This window comes from Alosa pseudoharengus, unplaced genomic scaffold, assembly GCF_046254945.1.
Source record: "Alosa pseudoharengus isolate Yale_2024_CS ecotype anadromous, Long Island Sound unplaced genomic scaffold, YU_APseudo_1.1 YU_APseudo_1.1_scf_9, whole genome shotgun sequence".
NCBI classification, from domain to species: Eukaryota; Metazoa; Chordata; class Actinopteri; order Clupeiformes; family Clupeidae; genus Alosa; species Alosa pseudoharengus.
The window spans coordinates 25,023,090-25,045,459 of record NW_027468881.1 but is presented as its reverse complement, the minus strand read 5'-3'; the positions used below and the strand labels follow the sequence as shown (position 1 = coordinate 25,045,459).

Here is a 22,370-nt window from a genome sequence, read left to right as displayed (position 1 = left end):
TGGAGCCCTGCTTCCCAACTGTTATTGAATCCCTATGCAGTGGCAATTCACAGCCTGTGCACGTGTGCTATTTGTTATACAACTCTCAGTGGCCTATACATGCTTTTAAAATATTAATTAATTAGAGGTTAAAAAGAGACCAATGCAGTGTCATGACCCTAAAGTCTTTCATAATGCATTGCAATTAATAACCCACTCAATAGCCTACAGTGTATTCATCAATCAGAGGGAGAACGCAAGGAGAGCTGGAACAAAAAGGGGAAAAGACTGTGTTTGAATGATCCATACACATTCACAGACACGTCAAGTAGCATCTGTAGAACAGTCAGGGAACAGGCAGAACAGCGGACTACAGCAACACAACATGACAGTAATTATGTACTGACATGTACTACTACTACTACTACTACTATTATAAATAATAATAGTAATAATAATAATAATAATAATAATAATAATAATCTTTACTTATATACCACTTTTCAAAAATCAAGTTACAAAGTGCTGTACCACTCTGGTAAAAGTACAAAAAGACTATAGACATTGAATGAATGAAATCAATTGAAATAGTCCCTTTCATTTACTCGACAGCTAAGCCTGTCTGTGTCATTTCTCTTCCAGCAGACGCTTCGCAGACAGACATTCAAGTGTGCCAGTTACTCACACGCGCATGCACACTCTCTTTCTCTCTGTCACACTCCCTCCCTTCCTCTCCCTCTCTCTCTTTCTCTCTCTCTCTCTCACACACACACACACAACCAGTGATGGTGAAAGGGGGTATGGACCATTTTTGGGACATTTAAGAGCTTGTCTCGGTACAGTTCTCTGGTGGTTCTCAGTAGCAGCACTTTGAAGTCCTTTGACTCTGCGGGCAGATTCGGACTCATGGAATAACCATCCAACAGAATGAGAATATTACATATTTAGCAAGCCATCACATACATACTAACGGAAATCTCCTTTTCAAATTACTTCTCGGGAAACTGCAAATATTCACAAGGTATGTTTTTTTTTTCATTGTCATACATTTTTAATTCATTAAAACAAAGTGGAAAGGTCTACTTTTGTGTTCTTAGTCACCTGTTGCTCATCTTCCTTAGAACTTGGTCATAGACCAGACAGGGATGCAATTTCGTTGTACTGACTCTGCTCTGTATATTGACAATAAACTGAACTGGATTTTTTTGGTGACTGACATTGAGTTGAACACTGACTTTTGTATTATAACTTTATCTCTCCATTTTACTGTAATCAATATTTCAGTTTACAAAACAAAAGTGTATTTATACAGTATGTAGGCTAATGCCATGCAGTATATCTTATCATATCTTATGTTATCACCAAACACTTAAAATAATTTCAAGACAAACTATGTGCCTTTATGATAAACAATTAGAAACATTTCATGTATCATTAATAATCTGCCAAAACAGCTATGTGAAATGGTCTTTATTTATGCACCTGAGAGATGAAAATGATGTCTAGACGGACTGCTGAATATAGACATGATTACATACCAGATCCTGCCAAATAAACTGATGTGTCATGCCTCAGTGAGATTCTGTCAAGCGACAATAACAGTGTCAGGTAAACCTGCTACCTTCTGTTAGATGACCAGACCACAAGATGGACAATTACATCCTACATCTTACAATTACATCAGACAGAAACACAAATATTTCTACTGCCACACAGAGACTGAGGTCACATTACAAACACATGATGTTCCTGTCCCACAAAGGTACCCTTCAATTACACTCAGCCTTTAATAGAGATGCTAAGGGACACAGAGAGATGACAAAACACATCCACACTCAGACAAAAACAATAATGTTACACCCTAGGCTAGTGCATGTAGCCTATATTATTACATCTGAGAAATTCATACAACAAATGCGGCCCATTTTGGCCGTCCGAGCCCTCTCTCTCTCTCTCTCTCTCTCTCTCTCTCTCTCTCTCTCTCTCTCTCTCTCTCTCTCTGTCTACAGCGGTGCCTAGGTCTGGATGGCGAGGCGGTGGAGTCTGGGAGGCTCCAGAAAAACAATCTCTGAAAATGAGCCAACCCTGGGGCTGTGGTAAAGGGTGTGGGAGTAAATCTACTGAGAGAGAGAGAGAGAGAGAGAGAGAATGTGTGTGTATGTGTGTGTGTGTTAGAGAGAGAGAGAGAGAAAAAAAGAGAGAGAGAGAGAGTGTGTTTCAGAAAAAAAAATGTGCATGTGTGTGAGTGAGAGGAAGAAAGATGGAGAAAGACTGAGGAGAGACCAAGACAGAGGGAAAGAGAGAGACGCAGAGACCAACAGAGAGGGAGAAATAGAAAAGTGGAGAGAGCAAAAGGGGTGCAGCAGTGTGGAGATGCAAACCACACGCAACACGTGGCAATGCAGGGCCCCAAACCTGCGCTCCAGACAGTCACCACTCGCAGAGCAACACTACGCACCAATGTGCCACTTTTTGAAGTTGCTTTTATCAGGCAACTAGTTCAACATCTACAACTTCTGGTTCAACAACTTTTTAAAGTTACTTTAGTTCAAATTTAACAACAATATATAAAATTACAAAGTTGTACAACTTCAAATTAATTTTGGTAATTTATACCCATTAAGTATTCTCGTAGTTATTCATTTGCTCCGGTTCTTCCTTTGGTCTAATGTGTTTTGATGATTCGTTTTGATGGTATATCATTATCATTTCATTCCCACCTGCCATCCAGGATATGCACTTCTGTGTTCAGGGCTGAAAAAAAAAGAAGCAGCAGGGCCTTGCTGACAATATCGCCAACAGTTTTCAAAGTTTTGCGGGTCTTTTAAGTAGCTAGCTCTGGATTTTCAGACCAAAATTCGGATAGTGCTGTGACAAAAGCAAAAAACAAAACAAAAACACTGAGTTCGGTGGGTCTGTCCTTACTTTAAAAACTGAGGGCAGGAGATCATATTGGGCTTCTTATTTTCTTTCTACGAGTTGCTTTCAGTGGTGATAGGAATGATCTGTATATCTGACCAGTTCCTTCAAAGAGGTTGAGGCTGCTATGATGGTTTTGACAGCTGCTAAGAAATAGAGCTATTTTTACATCTGGCATCCCTTCATCAATGGGCATATGCTGGGTGGACAGTGTGAAAAAAGTCAGAATGGCAAAAACTGAATTCCTTTCACATCATTTTGGGGCTATTAAAATGTAACAGAATCAAGAGCTGTGTTGATGCTATGAATTTTACAAATGTCAGTCACCTAAGGAATACCTCCCACCTAAAGATATGCTCCGTCAGGGAGTATACCCTTACATTCCATTTGGCATTGTTGGATGTCCATGTCACCAGTAGTCAGTCATACTATTCAATTTTATTGTATTCATTGTGTTATTTATGACAGTTTTGGACCGTTGCCATAGCACACACACAAGCCAATGTCAAGGTTGCCGTGGCATAATGACTGGTGATGGATTTGCGAGGCTAGCCATGTGTGTGTTTTAATGGGGACATGCAGTGACAGGCTCAACCACAGTCAAGATGCAAAGGCACAGTGGCACTTATGGTTTCTGCCTTTGAGAGAGAGTGGACTGACACATGCTTTTGCACAACGGCACAAAGCGCACATCTGGCCGTGTCTCCTTTGTGTTCATCCACTGGATAAACATATATATAAAGTGCACATACATCCAGAGGTTGTGCTATGGTTCTGCATAGGTTTTGCCATACACATAGACCAACATCCAATAGTAATACCTTTTATGCGACGTCTGTACTGTACATCTGGGACTGCACCTTTCATCTCGCCATGACTTCATGGCTTCAGCCATGACTTTGAATAAAGCCCATCTGTTGGAACATTCAGCTCACTGTCTAGTAAAGCGTTAATTTGCCCTCTTATAAAAATGATACCAGTGTTTATTCAGCCAGCGCTATAAATTCTCCTCTTTGCTACTGTGCCCTTCACAGGAACTCCAGCCCAGCTGTGCGTTCACCGGTCATGCTGCCCTTCACCGTGATCACGTTGCTCCTCTGCTCTGTCCACTGGTCCACGGGCCTCCCCTTCGAGCAGAGGGGGTTCTGGGACTTCGGGAAGGAGTTTGACGTGCAGGACCTGCTGATGATGATGAGGGACGAGGAGGACGGGTCGGCCATCGGCCCGGTGGATCCAGAGGAGCTGCCGGGCGGCTGTCCCTTCGGCTGTCAGTGCAGCATGCGCGTGGTGCAGTGCTCCGACCAAAGTGAGCAGAACCGGAACCGGGACCAGAACTAGAACCCATGTCCAGTGCCCAACCCAGATTCAGTTTAGAGAACCAGAACCCACCTCTATAACCCAACCCAGATGCAGTTTAGAGAACCAGAACCATACCCCACCTCTATAATCCAACCCAGATACAATTTAGAGAACCAGAACCAGAACCCAGTTCTATAACCCAACCCAGAAGCAGTTTAGAGAAACCAGAACCAGAACCCAACCCAGACCCTGTGTAAAGCAGCTCACTCTGGCGCTGATGAATCTGGCTATGATGTTGGTGCTGATCTGGGACATCTGCTCACCAAATTGAGCAGACCCAAAAACTTGGCCAGAACCCAAACCAAAAGTAGTGGCTGACTCTGATACCGGTCCAGCCCTGACCTGCTTCTGTGTGTGGGCTCATTGTGGTCCTGATCTGGCACATTGGATCCAGACCATGGTAGCCAGAGCCTAAAATGAGATCGAGCAGCTGGTCACAGTACTGGTATGGCCCTGATCTGACTCATCATAGCCTGATTCAGATTCAGATTAACTCTAGAAAAGGAGACACTCTGATACTGCACACACCCAAGCCAGAGATGGGAAGTAACAAAGTACAAATACTTCGTTACTGTACTCAAGTAGATTTTTCAGATATTTTTACTTTACTTTACTATTTATTTTTTAGGCAACTTTTAACTTTTACTCCTTACATTTTAACACGAATATTGGTACTTTCTACTCCTTACATTTTACAAAACTGTCTGGTTACTTTAGTTTCAAATAATTTCAGTGGAGTTACCGTTATTATTTTTCGCGTCATCAATAGCTAATTGGATGGGAATATACATTGCACTTGACGCACCACAAGATGACTTGACAGATTTGGGCGGCATTAAATAGCGGAAAATCATTGCAGCTTGATGGCAGTAACGTTAATGTTAGCACGTAGTATGTCTCAATTAAATGTAGTCAAAAATGCCCTCCTCCTCTCCTCACCTTTGGTGCTTCCCTAACTCTTAGCTGCAGTGTAGCCTATATCCTTAGCAATAAGTATGCAGCATATTGGGTCTTGTCTAGAAATGGCCCAACAGGTTATAAGGGGAAGATTTAAAAACAGAGACTGGCACTCTTGCACTCAAGTAACATTTGTGTGGTCCAGGTACCGTTGCATAAAAAATGGTTGTCATTCACAAGACTACTTTTACTTTTATACTTTTCTAGTATAAATATCCAAGTCTGTAAATTTCCAAGCCTGTACTTTGTTACTTTTACTTGAGTAAAGAAGTTAAATCAGTACTTCTACTTTTACCAGAGTATTTTTCAACACAAGTATTTGTACTTCTACTTGAGTACAGGAAGTGAGTACTTTTGCCATCTCTGACCCAAGCCTTCTTTCTGTAATCTACTTCTAATCTACTCAGGCCATTCGGTGGCAGTTCATTCAGACAGACAAGCATGAGATAGATTCCATGAAACTTAGAGACTCTCACACACTGTTTTTCTTGCAAATCTCTAAACAGTTTTGATTCTTCGACTTTCCTCGGGTTACAGGTGGAAAAATGGTCAGAGGAAGGTTGAAGGACAGAAACGTCTATAAATTAAATTAATATTGGCAAAAGATATAGTGCAGGAGTCTCTAAATTCCATGACTGTCTACATCAGGTCATCTCGGACGCACCTACTGTATGCAGAAGAGGTGTGTAAAAGTCTTGAATTCAGATGAAATAGCAACACAGACGCAGCGCAGACAACAACAGGAGGCAGTGATTACTGTACAAATCCATCCCTTTAAGGGCGGCCCCATAAGAGCCACTCCATCCCTCTCATATCCTACTGCGTATCCTTTAATTCACTCCAGTTTAACATCTGTGAAAGATCAGAGACCGCCCCATCATTGATTCGATGATTATCTTTTTATATTATATTTTCATCTGTGAAGTGAGCTGTGCAATGGAAAGAGATACTATTTCAGTGCACAGAACGGCAGAGGACTGTACGTGAGAAAAGGAAATGTGAAATGTTATCTTTGTATTAACTGGATGAAGGAGCTATACTTGCTTCAACAGAAATAGTGTTGGACTAGCATTACTGACTTGACAGGTCTGTATTATGGCAGTTCTTATAGAGTTGAGAGAAATTGTGTTACATCATTTAAGTGTCAAAGTGATTACATTAGCACTCTGGGATTGTAAAACTAAAACATAAGGTATCTTGGAAGTAGAAACCCTCACATAAATTAACCCCCAAGAGACGCATTCAGTGATAAAGCATCATAAAGCAAACTGGCATATTCAGCTCACTTCATGTTCAGGATTCAGATTTCTCAGGATATTTTATCACAGAGCCCAGTCATATTGTTTTCTTTTTATAGAAACCAAAGAGGCAACTTATTTAGCTGAAGACTTCAGAATGGAAAGAATATCCCACTAAACACTGCTTTGGGCGTACTGCTTTTCTTGTAAAAAAAATAAACCCAAAACAAACAAAAAAACAGGATGGTTGCAGTCCAGGACCAGATACACTGACCCACAGCCAGTTAACTGTTATTCCTCGAAAGAGTGCTTTTGTCCCCTATAATGTATTAACTGTAATGGAGGTGCATTTGTCTTTCCGTCTTCCATGTCACTGTGCCACGTGGACCCGTGGTCATCTGTGTGCATCTTAATTACATGGGAGACCGCTGAGCTACCCAGGCTGTGAGAGGAAGCACTTTAGACTCCCGCCTCTACAGAACTTCTAAACATTTCCCAAATTACATACTGTGACAACTTTTTTCCCCCCAAACGGCGGAAAAGAACACCTACTAAAGTGTTTGGATCTATCGAAAACAACATTTGTAAAGGCAAATGCTGCATTAACAGAACACATTGGACTCTAAACCATTTTGGTTGCCCTTCATTATTTGATATAAGTTTAGTATACAGAAAATGTCAAATGAATCACAAAAAATTATAAATATTGTGAAAGGTATGTACACAGTAATTAAGATATCCATCGACCTACCTCCCTACCTACCTATCCTCTGCCCAGATCTGTATGCTGTTCCCCAGGATATTCCCACTGACACACGTCTCCTGGACCTCCAGGGCAACAAAATCACTGAGATCAGAGAAAATGACTTCAAAGGCCTTTATAACCTTTACGTGAGAACCTGCACCACACAAATACACACACACTCACACACACTCTCTCATACACTGACACACACCCACACGCACATGCACATTGTCCATTCTTCTTTCTTCTGTCTTCTGTGTCCCCCTCCAAACAGGCGTTGGTTCTGGTAAATAACCGGATCTCAAGGGTGCACCCTCGAGCCTTCCTGCCCTTGGGCCGCCTGCAGAAGCTCTACTTCTCCCACAACCAGCTGCCCTCTGTCCCAAAAAACCTGCCCGCCTCACTGGTGGAGCTGCGTATCCATGACAACCTCATCAAGAGGGTGGTGGCCGGAACCTTCTCTGCGCTGGGTACCATGAACTGCATTGGTGAGACCCCTACTCCTCCTTATTGCATAGTTCCACCATGTCAGATGATATGCTTGCTTTTGACATAAATTAGGATTTGAATAGCATTAACATTCTTCTGTGCATTTGTATCTTTATCACAACAATTTTGCATTATAGCTGTGAGTCATGTTGTGATCAAACACATACACACACACAGATCATTTTTTTTCCAATTTTTTCCACTTTTATTTGTTATTTATTAAGAGTTGGGTCGGAACCCCCTTCGGAATAGCAGATTGGAGCCAGGAGCCTTTGCTGGCCTAAAACACACACACAGATAATTTTTAAAAAAAATGTCCACTTTTATTTGTAAAGAGTTGGGTCGGAACCCCCTTCGGAATAGCGGATTGGAGCCAGGAGCCTTTGCTGGCCTAAAACTGAACTTTCTGCGTATCTCTGAAGCCAAACTCACTGGCATACCCAAAGGTAAGTGTGGCAAATAGTACTATAAATCTAAAAGTAAACCATTGTTTGTGTAATTAGGTCATTCATGCACTGACCATGATTTTGTGTGATCTTGTTGTTTTTTTCCAGTGGCCTATAGCTTTTAGTGCCCTGCATACGAGGTCTTGTCATTCAATGCTTTAGTTCCCAAAGTGTGTTTTATTTTGTTTTAATTAATTTGGTGTCTCCCACAGACCTCCCTGAAAACCTTCGCGAGCTTCACTTGGATCAAAATCAGATTCAGGCCATCGAGCTGGTGGACCTTAGTCAGTACAGAGACCTTTACAGGTATAAGGTCATTTCCTATAACCTTAGGAACTAACTGTTTGGGGGGAGAAACCCATTATTTTGGTTTCAACTTGCTGTAGGAGGATTAGGTCTTGGTGACAGTCTTGGTGTCTGCAAAAGAAGGCCTTCGTAAACTCTGCTAAACCCCTCTGCCTAGTTCCAGAGCCTTATAAGGCTCTGCCTTGGTGTTGATAATACTGCCCTCTAGTGGCGGCTCTGTAAACTAAAATGCAGTTATACATATCACAATAGCTAACATTACATTTCAATAACACACATGGTAAAACTCAAGAGATGTTTAGATAAGTACAGACTGTTCAGAAAGCAACATATTTGTGTGATTCTGGAGCTTTTAGGGCTTACCAACGCCTGGGCAGGCTAATACAACACGAAGGGAACCAAGTCAACAGACACCTCTTTATGTTTTTATATCTACATGTAATATTACATATATGTGTGATATATGTATTATTATTATTGTGATTATTGTTATTATTATTATTATTATTATTATTATTATTATTATTATTATTATGGCACACTTGTCATACATACATTGCATTGTCTCGTTATGTTAGACTGGGCCTTAGCCACAATCACATCCGTCACATTGAGCATGGTAGCCTGGCATATGTCCCCAACCTGAGAGAGATTCACCTGGACAACAACCGCTTGAGTAAAGTCCCTGCTGGTCTGCCTCATATGAAATACCTACAGGTGAGTCACTGAACAGGTATCACTTAAAGAGAGAGTCCATCCCTGCACTCTGCATTGTACCTGTAGTGTGGAGATGCGGTCAGCCATATACTGTATACTGTCAGCCATATGTACTGTATACTGTCTACTGTATATAAGTCAGATGTTCTCAAACTTAAGACTGCTGAGGCCCAATTTCAATTGTGAAAATCTTCCGTGGCCCACCCAAACCTAAGCCTGCATTAGTTGAACTAGTTATCTGCATAAAAACATCTAAGTGTTCCTATACCCGAACAGCAATTCCCTATGGCTATTTTACAAGTGATAAGACCTGCTTATAGTGTGGCAGAAGTACTTTTGAATTTGAACTATTAAATCATTGACTTTGACAGTTCTTCAACCAAAATTACGAAATTGAAGATAATAATAATAATTTACCCTATAGTTTGTTAGCCACCTCTGTTACCAGATATCTTTATCATTCTGCCCTGTGTTATATGTCTTTTTCATTAGGTTGTCTACCTCCATTCCAACAACATCAGTGAGGTTGGCGTCAACGACTTTTGCCCCACAGGCTTTGGGATGAAGAAGACATTCTACAATGGCATCAGTCTGTTTGATAACCCGATCAACTATTGGGAGGTGCAACCCGCCACCTTCCGGTGTGTGTCCGATCGAAATGCCATTCACTTTGGCAACCACAAGAAATAGAGCAACTCAGGAACCTCGCCATGGAAAAATACTTTGAAATCTAAATGAAGTGGAATGAATAATAAAAAGAAATCCACATGAGGGTTTGCAGTGGTTAATTGTATTAGTGTTTGAAATAAAATGGCTGAAAGAATACATGGAATATGTGGTTAAATGGGAACAGAGGCAATAACAGGAGAGGTGCCTCTAAGAGAGACAGGAGAGGAGGGGGTGTTTGTTTGTTTTGTTTATCTCTGTTGACAAGAAGACCATTGAACTTTTAAGGTTTTAAGTAACACAGTTAATGGTCAGAGGGTAAAATGGATGGAGGTCTATCAATACAAATTGTAATAGGTAGTTCAACTTCAGTCTTGTTATTTTTTCTTTTCTATTTTTCGCAGTAAATGAACAGCATTGAAAAATGGTTGCTATGATTTTGACTGTTGTTATTGTTATTCAGTTGTTGTGATAACCATGATGAGGAGTCATGGCTTGTATACAAAATTGCTTTAAAAATAGATGTAATTTATGTTTTGTTTTAGGGTTAGCAGATTGATTGAGAAAATTGATTGACATTCAGTCATTCATATATTCTATTGGATAAACTATAACATTCAATCTAGTAATTCGGGTTTCCAGACATAGAGGCGTTTTATGTACATTATGTGTTGTTGTATGTGGACATTGGGACATATTGGATACACCTAAATTGGATGGTGTGCAAATCCAGGTGCTATGCAGGCCTACTTTTGCTGCGTATATGTCTGTAATTATGTAATGCTGTCACTAATGATACATTTCTTGAAAAGCATTAAAGAATGAACAACTCACATAGAAATACTAGGTTTGATTTCTGAATGTATTTGTTTTTGTTGTGAAGACAACAAAAAAGGTTGTGAAGAAAAATGTATCACTGTAAAAAAGGAAAAGTCAGGGCTGTCCAATTTATCAACCCATATTACATTACAAGTACATAAAACAGTCTAGTTTTGAACGAAACACAACCTTATTGTGTTCAAATGTTCATTCCAACTGAGTAATACATTTGTCTAAGTGAATCACGTAAGGTAAGCGACGCGTATATACTGAAGGAAAAAGGAAAAGAGGGTTTGTAACAGTTACTATACAGTACAAAACATGAAATTAAACAAACTCATGTGTTTTTCAAACACAATGTTATTAAATTGAACTGAGATATTTTGCCACAGTAATGGATTTATCCAACAGAATCATGGAAGATCAATGTGAAGCACTTAAGAACCAGTAAGGCAAATTAATGCATGGGATGCCTTGGTGTCACCATTTCATTGTGTTCCATGAGTCTTTGCAAGAACACTGAGATAATCACACAGCTAACAGTATTGCCAAAAGTTTTAACATGAGTTTTCTTAAAGAGGGTCATGCTTAGAGACCAGAAGAATTTGGAGCCCAGTAGAATTTGGAGTGGTATCTTATGTTATGCTTTGAGATGAACTATGCTTTGTTCCCACCATGAGTGTGTTCGATATTGAGCATGCACAAAGTATCAGTGGTTTTATAGCACTCGTTCCAACCTCAATAAATGCTTTTGAAATACTATGGCACAACATATTCATGTTTCATTCTAAGATTTCATCTTGAAGTCTTAAATATCAAAGTTATCTTTCTTTAACATTGATGTTGCAATATCTGAATGCCTGCTCTCAACACATGCCACCTGTATAACACAATCATGTTGAAATTTCATGAATATTTCATGTAGGCCTAAGCCTAATCAATTTCATTGGAATTACTTGATCAAATTGGGTTATCACAGCATGAATCAATTTTGTAAACCGAAAGTGAAATGCTGGACTAATTCTAGATATTTCATTCATAAAAAGTATATATACTATATACTTCATGTGCAACCGATGTACACAATAAAATCAAGTAAATCCAGCGATTTATTTTGTTCAGTGTAGTTTTGAACCTATTGTATACAAGTGGTTCTCAGAGTGAGCTTCGGGGATCCCTGGGTCTGCAACCTGGAGGCATATCTAATATAATATATAACATAATTTGCTTGGTCTCTGTGCCTCTGAGTCCAGGCCAGTAGGGTAACAGCAGATTACAGTGCATCAGTCAGAGTTCCGCAGGGGAGCCAAGTCCCAGCTGAGATTCACTGTAATGTTAGTGTACAGAGGCCTCCGCACCACTAGAGGGGAGTAGTGTAAGTTGTTTAGGCCATCCACCACCTGCATCTTCTTAGATTTCCTGAGTAGAGAGTATCTGTGGAAAAAGGATAGTATGTAATAATAGTAAGTATGTGATATTGCATATTGTTACATAGGTTGTTACACTGTACTTCATTATGTAGAGTGTATATACTGCATAGCTACGAATCAAAGGAAAAGGTTGGTGCACAAACAGTCCTTTTTTATAGCCTTTCGTTACACATAAAGTTGTTTGTCTGCAGAGACCCTCTCCACAGCATTACTGAAGTGTAATAATATTTGAAGCGATTTACTTTGGCGTGACAAATTGTCCCACAAGGCTATATGTCTAAAGGCTATATTACTATATGCTATTTCGTTGCAATTGCATATTCCAGTCTTACTCATAATTACTCTTGTAATTAATGTTGTTAACATCCCCAATGACAGTTTATACTCGTTATCATTTAAAAATAGACCCTAGTTGTTGTTAGATCGACCGGACCAAAGGAACAGCCTTGGCAGCACAACAGCGACCTGAGGCAACCCTCAGGTGTGGTGTAACCCAGGGGGTCAAGAGCCTGCAGATTAGCTTCGGCATGTTAGCATACGCCATTTTCAAATATGGCGCTGCATGGAGCATTTGGAACCAGCTCCATGCACGAAAATCCATGTTGGGCACGAGCTCTCATGCGCGTACATGTTGGTGGGCGGGTACCTATCCGGCGGCTACAGCCAAACGTTATTCAGTGCGTATTTCTTGAGGATCCTATGAGAAGACGTGCATATTATGGTTGTTTATCCATCATATGACAAATAAACAAATAAAGAAAATTGTATTGATCTTGTTTCGTTGTTGTTTGTCCCGAACAAACGTAGCCTAAACATGATTAAAGACAATAAATTACACAACAGCGGCATAAAGACCTTGTCTCGTTACACCATGGGTCTCCAACACGTTGCTCTCAACCTATAGCCGCCCCCTTTGGAGCTTGCCAGAGGCTGAATCACTAGGCTACTACATTTAAACACAATTTTGCCGCGAGGCATTCCAGCCTACGAATTTAATAAAAAGTAAACCATGCATAATTAAAAAAAACTCAATTTAGGCTACTTCGCTATGCAATAAGGATTCCATTAGAGCACAGTGCACGTTCAATGAATGAAAAAGGCCTTGTCTCGCAATAAACAGCTGGAAATTCCAACACTTTTTCAACTACACGAAACTTTACAGTGATCATCAAATACCCTCTAGATTTAAATGCCCATCAGCCTCAACATTTAACTATATAATACAAGTCAAAAAGTAAATTAAATCCCATACCAAAACCGAAAATCGTCTGCGTTTGATAGCTGGTATGCCGCTCCAAACAAAAAGCATGTCTCACAATAACGTACAATGTAAGAAATAAAGGTCTGCCTCGAATAAGCATAGGCTACCTCAAATAAATACCTGTGCTTTGCAGCCTAAGTAAATAGCAGACCCTGGACATAATTTAGGATTTACGGAAATGCAATCATACGATGTTGGACGCCTGGCGATGCTCTGGCCGTCTACTGTGCCTCTGACACCGCTGCCTCATTTGGATGGTAACTCCACAGGTGAGCGCGAAGATTGGACGTCGTGGATGCGTAAGTAAACTGTTTTTTGCTGAGTCCGCAGACAACATTCTCTTTAACCGTTACTTTACCATCTGCGGTGTACAACTCAAAGTAAAGACACCACATTTTAGATGAGTTGGGGACGTAATTGTCCGCTCAGGCTGACCGTTCTGTGCGTTATCTTCAATACTATCTTCAATAATATTGAATATCTTCAATATAATTTTCAAAACAGGGTGGCTATTGAGGGCTCTGGCTCCAGTCATTATTGTGGCTACTAGCTATTATTGGCTTGATTTGGTCATGGGCCAACGCTAGAATACGTTTAGAGCACCCGCTATGAGATGGCAAACAATAAAATAAAAAACAAACTAATCATAGACTGTAAAAATGCGCTACACTTGGCACTAAAAACCGAATAGTTTATTTATAGTTCGACTACGGATATTTCACGTCAAGTTCGAATGCATATTTGCAGCAGGACAGCAAGCAGACCGCTCTTAGTTAGAGCCGCTGTGTTATCCAATGAAATTAAGTTGCGCTTCAGGGCGACTCCACTCGGACTCCATGCGCGTTCCCGAGCAACTTTTTCTTCTTCTTGTTACGTGGCAAGCAAAGTATGTGCATTATCGCCACCTTCTTACTGGAGGACAACTCTCTTTTTACAGAATATCCAATAAAAATCGACGTGGTTCATGCGTCATTTCCAGCTTTAGAACTTGGCGCATGGTCAGAGCCGACTGGCGCTGGATCCGAGCCCCAGTGTTCAATATGGCGTTGACTATGAATTGGCCGGATTTACTAGCCTAGCCTCCACCATTCATTTGTATGGAGGGCGGGACTTAGTCACTCTCTCCAGTTATATATAATACCTCCATGGTGTAACCTGTGGTTACCTGCCGAGAAACTGCACCTCCCCATGGTGATGGTGAGGGATGGACGTGTAACGACCAACATCCCCTTGAGGACGGCTCACTGAGTAACCAGCATTGTGTACCCTGCAAATAAAGATGATATTCAAGAAAGATGAGATATCATACCAATATTCACACATATGCAAAAAAGCACAAACTGTAGCTACTGTTCATTTGTTTTAGACATAGTGTAGGCCCTATTCTCTGACTGAAAGTACACAGAAATTGTGCATTTACTTAACAGTATTTACAAAATGTTCCTGGGAGTAATACTGCTGGACAGCCGCAAAGTTTGGGGCTAAGCCCCAGATGTTTTCAACTCTTGGTGGTGCACCTGGCTGCATTCCACTGCATTTTTGGGCTCCAGCCACGGCATCACATAACTTGCAGTATTACTCAACGTACATGACACAAAGCATAAATTATACATGTACTTTACTTCAAGACACTGCATCACACATTTCCCAACATACTCAAGGGCAACACAGCATACATGACAGAAGTTGCAGCTTGTTACGGCCGGCTCAAATGCTGCAACATAATATGGAGACGGATATCAGAGTTTATCAAAAATATTGTATTTAATTGCAATAAATATGCATACATTCTAAAATCTAGGGGTTCCGCATAAAACACATGTCCGTATAAGGACATACACACATACAGTATGGATGCACACACACACGAGCAGTGCAAATGAAGTTCTGAATTCTTTTTATGAGCGAACCATAATTATGCAAGTACGAGCATAGGGAATAGGGACGCAGATAGAGTCAGTCCACCTCAGTCAGGCTCACTCTCAGTCAGTCTACCCTTGTTAGCCCCAAACCCCAGATTAGAGAATTTGATTCAGATAGAGAGCCTCACAGCCCTATGTTTCAAGCACGCGCACACACACACACACACACACACACACAGGAGTAGCGATCTCAACTGTGCTATGGGAGCCCCGTAGACACCAGAGTGGTCAAAAAACACAACAATACTGTACATACATGTCTACATTACTCGCAGCTTTCACACACAAACAATAAGAATGTTACCTGTTCCACATGTCATCATCCTCGCTCCCCCAGCCCCAGAAACCGTTAGCAAAGCCGTTAGTTCTGTAGAACTGATCCACTGTTAGACCACTCACTCCCCCAAAAAACTCCTCGTATGGAAGCCTATGGACAGGAAAGAAAACTGGTCAATTGTGAAAAGGTTTGGGAATACTAGATCTACCGCATAGTGGAACGTGACATGACCACCGCATGGTGTTGCCATCCATACTAGATCAAGGATGGGCAACTTTGATGGTGGGAGAGGCCACATATTCGAATTGCCAAACTGAACATAAGTAAGTCACTTTGGATAAAAACGTCTGCTAAATTAATACATGTAAATGTAAATTCTTTATGCTACACTCACATATAATAATACTTGTCTAGCTTCACAGCGTAGTGTCTTGGCATGTTCCTGCAACCGTAGTAGTTGTGATGATTTTCTGGGATATGGTCCACATCATGGAAGATCACACAGTCCCACACTTTATCTTTCATGGCCTCCAGGAAGCCCACATTAAACAACATAGCACGGTTAAATGGCTCGTTTCCTGTCTGCGGAAACAAAAGAACAGTGTAAAAAAACCAGTGAAAGAAATAGCACTTCACAAACTCAACAAACAGGCTATAGCATAGTGAGGGGGAAAAAACCTTTAACTTACATGGACTTTATTGTGTATTATGAGTCTATATTACAAGAGGATGTGAATGATTTTTGACATGAGGGTGAATGAGTGCTAAGGTCTGCTAATGTTTTCCTGTGGTCTGCAGTATCTGACCCATGGATCGTAACACCTAGATATAGCTGGCAGTTGAGTGGATCAATGACCATGTTGAGGTCCACTACTGTACTATGCTGGCCTGGCAATGACACTTAAAATCTGCCTTTCACAACCTACTAGTGCAGAAATTACACATCACAAATTGGACATACTGTCCTATATATTGCATGAAAATCAAACAGACCGTATCATGGCATCAAGGTCTGGAAAATTAAATGGGATTTCAAAATTCTATGACTTGTATAGAATCGCCATGACCATGGAACCTCCTTCCACCAGTTTACATCTTGCAAGCCAGGACGAGATGCTTTGTTACAGAAACTTAGGTAACAGTTTACTTGAAGGTATCTACATAAGAGTGACATGACACTGTCATAATCCTAACACTAACCCTAACTTGTCATGACAAAAACTAATGACACTTGACAGCAGTGAGTGACAGAAGCGTTATGTCATAAACGTTTATGACTTCTTTATAATGTTTATGACATGTTCATAAGATTGTCATGTCACTCTTATGTAGATACCTTTAGGTAAAGTGTAACCGAAATGTATTTTCTGTTTTTACAAATGACCGAAGCCCTTAATAAATGGTTGACTAGGAGCAATAAAAAGAAAATGCTTGACTTAATTAGGAGGAAAATTATAGTAGTGATGATACTGATGACACAATGATGATGACTAACTGTTGTGTTGTAGGTAGAGACAAGTACGAGTAAGGTCATTTCAAGGTCATGTCACAGCAAGGGCAGACACCGGCTGCTGATGAGGATGATAATGATGATGATGATGATGAGGATAAGTAGCCTGGAAAGTTGTGGGTTCAATACCCCAACTTCCACCGCTGTGCCCTTGAGCAAGGCACATAACCCCAAGTTGCTCCTGGGACAATGGCTTTTGTAATATAATTGACATATATAAGTCGCTTTGGATAAAAAGCATCTGCTAAATGAATAAATGTAAATGTAGTATTGATGTAAATATAAATGTAAACGGTAGTAATGATAAAGTGCAGTGAAGGTCATGATGGTAATTATGATGATGTGGCATGGTGTGGCAAATGATGTGGCCTAATGATGATGGTCCCTATGGTGATGTGTTTAACCTGTTCAACAACGTAGAGGCCGAACTGCAGCCTCTGGCTCTGCAGCCTGGGGACCAGGTGGTTAAGGAGGATGGGAAGATGTTCATGTCGGTTTCTGAAGGGAATCACAATGGCGACCTACAGAGAGGTGTGAGGTAGAGAGAAGGCAGGTGGATTCAGTCTTTTACATGTGAAGACACACACACACAAACACACACATACAGATGCACACACACACACACACACACACACACAAACACACACAGACACTCAAACAGACACAGACACTAAAGGATAAGACAAGTACCCTTCACTGGAGGGGATTCCATTGGGACGACACAACTATGTCATGTCAGAATTGTAACAATATACTGTAAACTCAGACTTTCTCATCCAAACTCAATTCCTATAGAAGAGGCCATTTATATGATTTATATGATTAATATTTGAACTAGAGAACAGAACAAAGGTTTCTACATTAATTATGCAAATTGTAGCCAGTATGAGGTTAATAACACACAAGGGGGCAGGCTATACATGGGAATGCATTTCTTTTCTTCATAATTGTTTTCAGATTTTTTCTTTTATGTGTGTAGTACAGTACCACAGCTGTGTGGCATTTAGTTTCAATTGAAACAGTTACTTCACAAAAAAGGAATGGAATGCTTGATGCCAGTTACCGTATGAAATGTCTCTTTTTTTAATTAAGTAATGTTTAATAAACTGTGATAAATACAAGGGTGTGTTTTTTTATTTACATAAAACATGCAGTACAATGCATCTTATACACAGGGAGTTACTGCATAATAACAACCACCAATTCAGCCAATTTTTGATAACACACACATAATCATGCAAATACACACACTGGTGGGGATTCCACTGGAATGCTGGGGATTCCGGAGTGACCATGCCTCATTCTCTCATTATTCAAATACCTGGAATGACTAATGTACTGTACTGACAGACTATCTAAAGCACTTTGTCTGACATAAAACCACCTGAACCTCTTCTGGGCAAAACACACTGCACAATGCACTGATTAGCAAAGCCGTTAGTTCTGTAGAACTGATCTACTGCATCCCTGTTCACACTATCCAGTTCCTATCCTCCTCCTCCTTTACCCCCCCCGACACACACACTTACAGGTATATGGCCGTATCCAGTGTGCATACCATGAGACCACTTGGCTATGAGTAGAGCTCATGGGTCCAGGACCCACATTGTCATGTTTGTCCAGGACCAATATTACAATGTTGGTCCTGGACCATCTTTACAATGTTGGTCAAGGACCCACATTGTCATGTTTGTCCAGGACCATCATTACAATGTCGGTCCAGGACCCACATTGTCATGTTTGTCCAGGACCATCACTACAATGTTGTTCCAGGACTGCCTTTAGAATGTTGGTCCAGGACCCACATTGTCATGTTTGTCCAGGACCATCATTACAACGTTGGTCCAGGACCGTCGTTTGTCCAGGACTGTCATTATAATGTTGATCCAGGACCGTCTTTACAATGTTGGTCCGGTCCAGGACCCACATTGCCATGTTTGTCCAGGATCGTCATTACAGTGTTGGTCCAGGACCGGCTTTACAATGTTGTCTTTCCAATGTTGGTACAGGACCGTCTTTAAAATGTTGGTCCAGGACCGGCTTTAGAATGTTCGTCCAGCACCGTCTTTACAATGTTAAACCTGGACCAACATCGCCATCCTGGACCAACATGGTGATGTCACTCCTGGAAAATGTACAACAAACAAAAGTGACTGCTTTAGCCTATTACCAAGAAGGGACCCAATAGTTGAAATAGTTTTGAAGCTAATTTAGCAATCTTGTTGGCATGGTAATTTGTGCTAATGTTAGCTGCTAGGCTAGATAAAATACAAAAACATAGCTTGCTAATAGGCAATACAAATCTGCTAGTTGTCATTAGACTGTTCTTTTTCTTGCTACAATTCTGAGAAACTTGCCATGTTTAAACCTTTATACAATAAGCTGCATAATATTTTTGTCTGCTTTGTTTATTCCAGGTCCATTATAGGGAAGTTTTTCCAGGTCCATCACAGTGAAGCTAGTCCAGGTCCATCACAGGGAAGTTGGTCAAGGTCCATCACAAGGAAGTTGGTCCAGGTCCATCACGGTGAAGCTGGTCCAGGCCCATCATAAGTAAGTTGGTTCAGGTCCATCACAGTGAAGCTAGTTCAGGTCCAGAACAGGGAAGTTGGTCCAGGTCCATCACAGTGAAGCTGGTTCAGGTTCATCATAAGGAAGTTGGTCCAAGTCCATCACAGTGAAGCTAGTCCAGGTCCATCACAGGGAAGTTGATCCAGGTCCATCACAGTGAAGCTGGTTCAGGTCCATCGCAGGGAGGTTGGTCCAGGCTCATCATAAGAAAGTTGGTCCAGGTTCATCACAGGGAAGCTGGCCCAGATCCATCATAAGAAATAGCACTCTGCAGTCTGCACACACTCTGCTCTGGTCTGGACCCAAATTAATGGTCAACAGCCTTGTGCAATGGCAGCAACGTCTGCTACACACGCGATACATCACTGTTTCAATTAAAATTTCTCCTCATTAATCTGTTTATACTATAATTTAAGGGGGTGGGACATGAAACAGCAGTTCAATTAGGGGATTGACTTTTGCTATATTAAGCTATGGAGACTGACGGAGTGTCGGTCGGTAAGAGCACTTATTTGGAAAAATATATTGAATTATATTTTAAGTGTCAAAAATATATATTTTTGTCATATTTGTCAATATATATTTTGTCAAGATATATGTTTTTTGGGTAACACTTTACTTGACGGGTGAGTTCATAACACATTCATATCAGCTGTCATAAACTGCACATAAAGCATTCATGACTGTTTCATGAGACATGACTCAACATTCATACCAAACCTTTCATGAATGTGGAAGACAGAACGACGACAACTTGTCAAAATAAAAGTCCAACAATCGCAAAGCAGCATTGCCGTTTTTGTTCCAAACCTCTTACCTGATCTCGTCACATCTGAGTCAATGGGCTACTCCAGTGCCAAAAAGACAGAACATCAAGCAAATCATTTTTGTTTTGTAAGGCCCGTCTTTTGCCCAAACCTTATGCATTTCTAAAGAATGCCTTTTGCACTCAATTGTTTGCACAGTATTGCTCTGTAAATATGTGTTGTGAATAATACATTCATGTTTGGTCTTGAATTAATACTTGTAATGTGGGCAACAGTCTGATTATGGTTTCGTTACAATCTAATGTATCTGTGCATAGTTGTAGATTAAGAATTAAACTGTAGCATAAAGTTATGATATCCACCTGGGCCACACCCATCCACCTCAGACAACAAAGGCTCTGATGAGTCGGGGGTGGCCCAAGTGAATGATAAAAGTGGAGGCTCTTGTCCTCCTGGGGCTTCTTCTTTTCTCTTCTTTTCCCTCTCCACTCTCCTCTTGAGCTAGGCCCTTGTGGCTTGGTCTTCTGCCTCTCTTTCCCTCTTCCTCTCCCTCTCTATGTTTCCGAGGCTATATATATATAATTATATATATATATATAATTTCCTCGCGTCTTACAGTTTCATAAAAAATTATTTGTTTTATGATGTAACCTTTGCAGATAATTTCTCATCATTTGCTACTGGGACTGTCCATTGTCCAACCGTTTCAGGTTAACAAATAAGGGTCAGCTGAATGTAGGCTAGTTTAGGCTACCTCCCAGTGTTAAACTCAGTGATTACGAATACTTCACAACTTGTATAGTAAAGTGACATTCGATGTAGACTTCATAAGATATTCATACTGAAGAGAAAAACGGCAATGTTGCTTTACGACTTGTTGGACTTTTATTTTGACAAGTTGTCATTCTTGAATTTCCCCTAGGGATCAATAAAGTATCTATCTATCTATCTATCTATCTATCTATCATTCTGTCTTCCACATTCATAAAAGGTTTGTTATGAATGTTGAGTCATGTCTCATGAAACAGTCATGAATGCTTTATGTGCAGTTTATGACAGCTGCTATGAATGTGTTATGAACTCACCCGTCAAGTAAAGTGTTACCGTTTTTTGTATATATTTTATTTTCTATTTTCAGAGACTATGAAAACAGACTGCTCACCTGCACCAACACCGCAACATTTCCAGATGGAAATGATCCATGTGGACACTGTGCATGGGACAATTTCAAACACAAATGTCACTCCTTCAATCACCCTATAACAGGAAAAGAACTATGGGGTAAAGGAACTATGGGGTAAAGGAAAAATCACATGCAGCACTACTAATTAGGTATATTTGATCAAATGTCCCTGTGGGAAAGCATATGTAGGAAAAACATGCAGGGCTCTGAAGACAAGGATGTGAACACAAAAGCAACATCAGAAACAATGATGATAAGAGTCTCCTGGCTGTTCATTTTAACAAACACCCACTCTCAGCTCTAGGGTTCATAGGGATAGAACAGTCAAAAACAATCAGCTTTTAAAAAGAGAGGCTTTTTAGATCTATCACCAGTGAACTTTGGCCCCAAGAGGGCTCAATGAAGATTTCATAATCAGACCTTTTCTGTAATATGAACTTGTAATATGGACTGTGAACAGAAAGTCTAGTGAATGAACTCTATATTTTTTCAAATCTGCATTTGTATACACTAGAGATCTGTTTTGGTCTCGTATAAAGTTCTACTAATGTTTCTTATGTTTTTTCTAATGTTCTTATGCATTTGTTTGCCATTAATCACGCCACAAGCTGTCCTGCCATACTGTACCTGTAAGGGTTAATGTGTCACTGAGCTGGCTCCCCCCTACAGGTGATTTAGACCATGTGCAATGCCTGTGTTTGCAGTGAATTTGAGGAAGACCAATCAAGGTCATAGCGTAATTCTTGCCAAACTATGAGAATATAAAATCAAGAAAAGAAAATACCAAGGAGTGTGTGGACTTTTTCCTA

At 40.5% G+C, this 22,370-nt stretch overlaps 2 protein-coding genes across 2 annotated transcripts; one reads left to right on the top strand and one right to left on the bottom strand.

Moving 5' to 3' along the window:
• The first annotated feature begins 830 nt into the window (after window positions 1-830).
• bgna (biglycan a) lies at window positions 831-10,642 on the top strand. Its single transcript, XM_076275877.1, has 8 exons — window positions 831-1,000; window positions 3,933-4,204; window positions 7,231-7,343; window positions 7,472-7,685; window positions 8,022-8,132; window positions 8,345-8,438; window positions 9,017-9,155; window positions 9,648-10,642. The coding sequence occupies exons 2-8, from the start codon at window positions 3,964-3,966 to the stop codon at window positions 9,843-9,845; spliced, it is 1,110 nt and encodes a 369-aa protein (XP_076131992.1). The 5' UTR covers window positions 831-1,000; window positions 3,933-3,963; the 3' UTR covers window positions 9,846-10,642.
• A 1,281-nt stretch (window positions 10,643-11,923) lies between these two features.
• Window positions 11,924-18,914, bottom strand: LOC143115273 (beta-1,4-galactosyltransferase 5-like). The gene is made up of 6 exons (XM_076277247.1): window positions 18,846-18,914; window positions 17,445-17,561; window positions 15,925-16,112; window positions 15,558-15,680; window positions 14,497-14,598; window positions 11,924-12,074 (listed from the first exon to the last, which is right to left on the bottom strand). Exons 1-6 carry the CDS (start codon window positions 18,912-18,914, stop codon window positions 11,924-11,926), a joined length of 750 nt encoding a protein of 249 aa, XP_076133362.1.
• Window positions 18,915-22,370: the final 3,456 nt, after the last annotated feature.

What these genes read in the sequence shown, in the direction of transcription:
- bgna (XM_076275877.1), top strand. Translation starts at nt 3,964, where the DNA reads ATGCTGCCCTTCACCGTGATCACGTTGCTCCTCTGCTCTGTCCACTGG. An exon ending in GGGTACCATGAACTGCATTG is followed by an intron (nt 7,686 to 8,021) that starts GTGAGACCCCTA and finishes TTATTTGTAAAG; the next exon opens with AGTTGGGTCGGAACCCCCTT. An exon ending in CTCATATGAAATACCTACAG is followed by an intron (nt 9,156 to 9,647) that starts GTGAGTCACTGA and finishes CTTTTTCATTAG; the next exon opens with GTTGTCTACCTCCATTCCAA.
- LOC143115273 (XM_076277247.1), bottom strand. Translation starts at nt 18,914, where the DNA reads ATGACAGTCCTGGACAAACGACGGTCCTGGACCAACGTTGTAATGATG. An exon ending in GCCTCTACGTTGTTGAACAG is followed by an intron (nt 16,113 to 17,444) that starts GTTAAACACATC and finishes TTGTTTCCGCAG; the next exon opens with ACAGGAAACGAGCCATTTAA. An exon ending in GAGGTGCAGTTTCTCGGCAG is followed by an intron (nt 12,075 to 14,496) that starts GTAACCACAGGT and finishes CTTTTTCCACAG; the next exon opens with ATACTCTCTACTCAGGAAAT.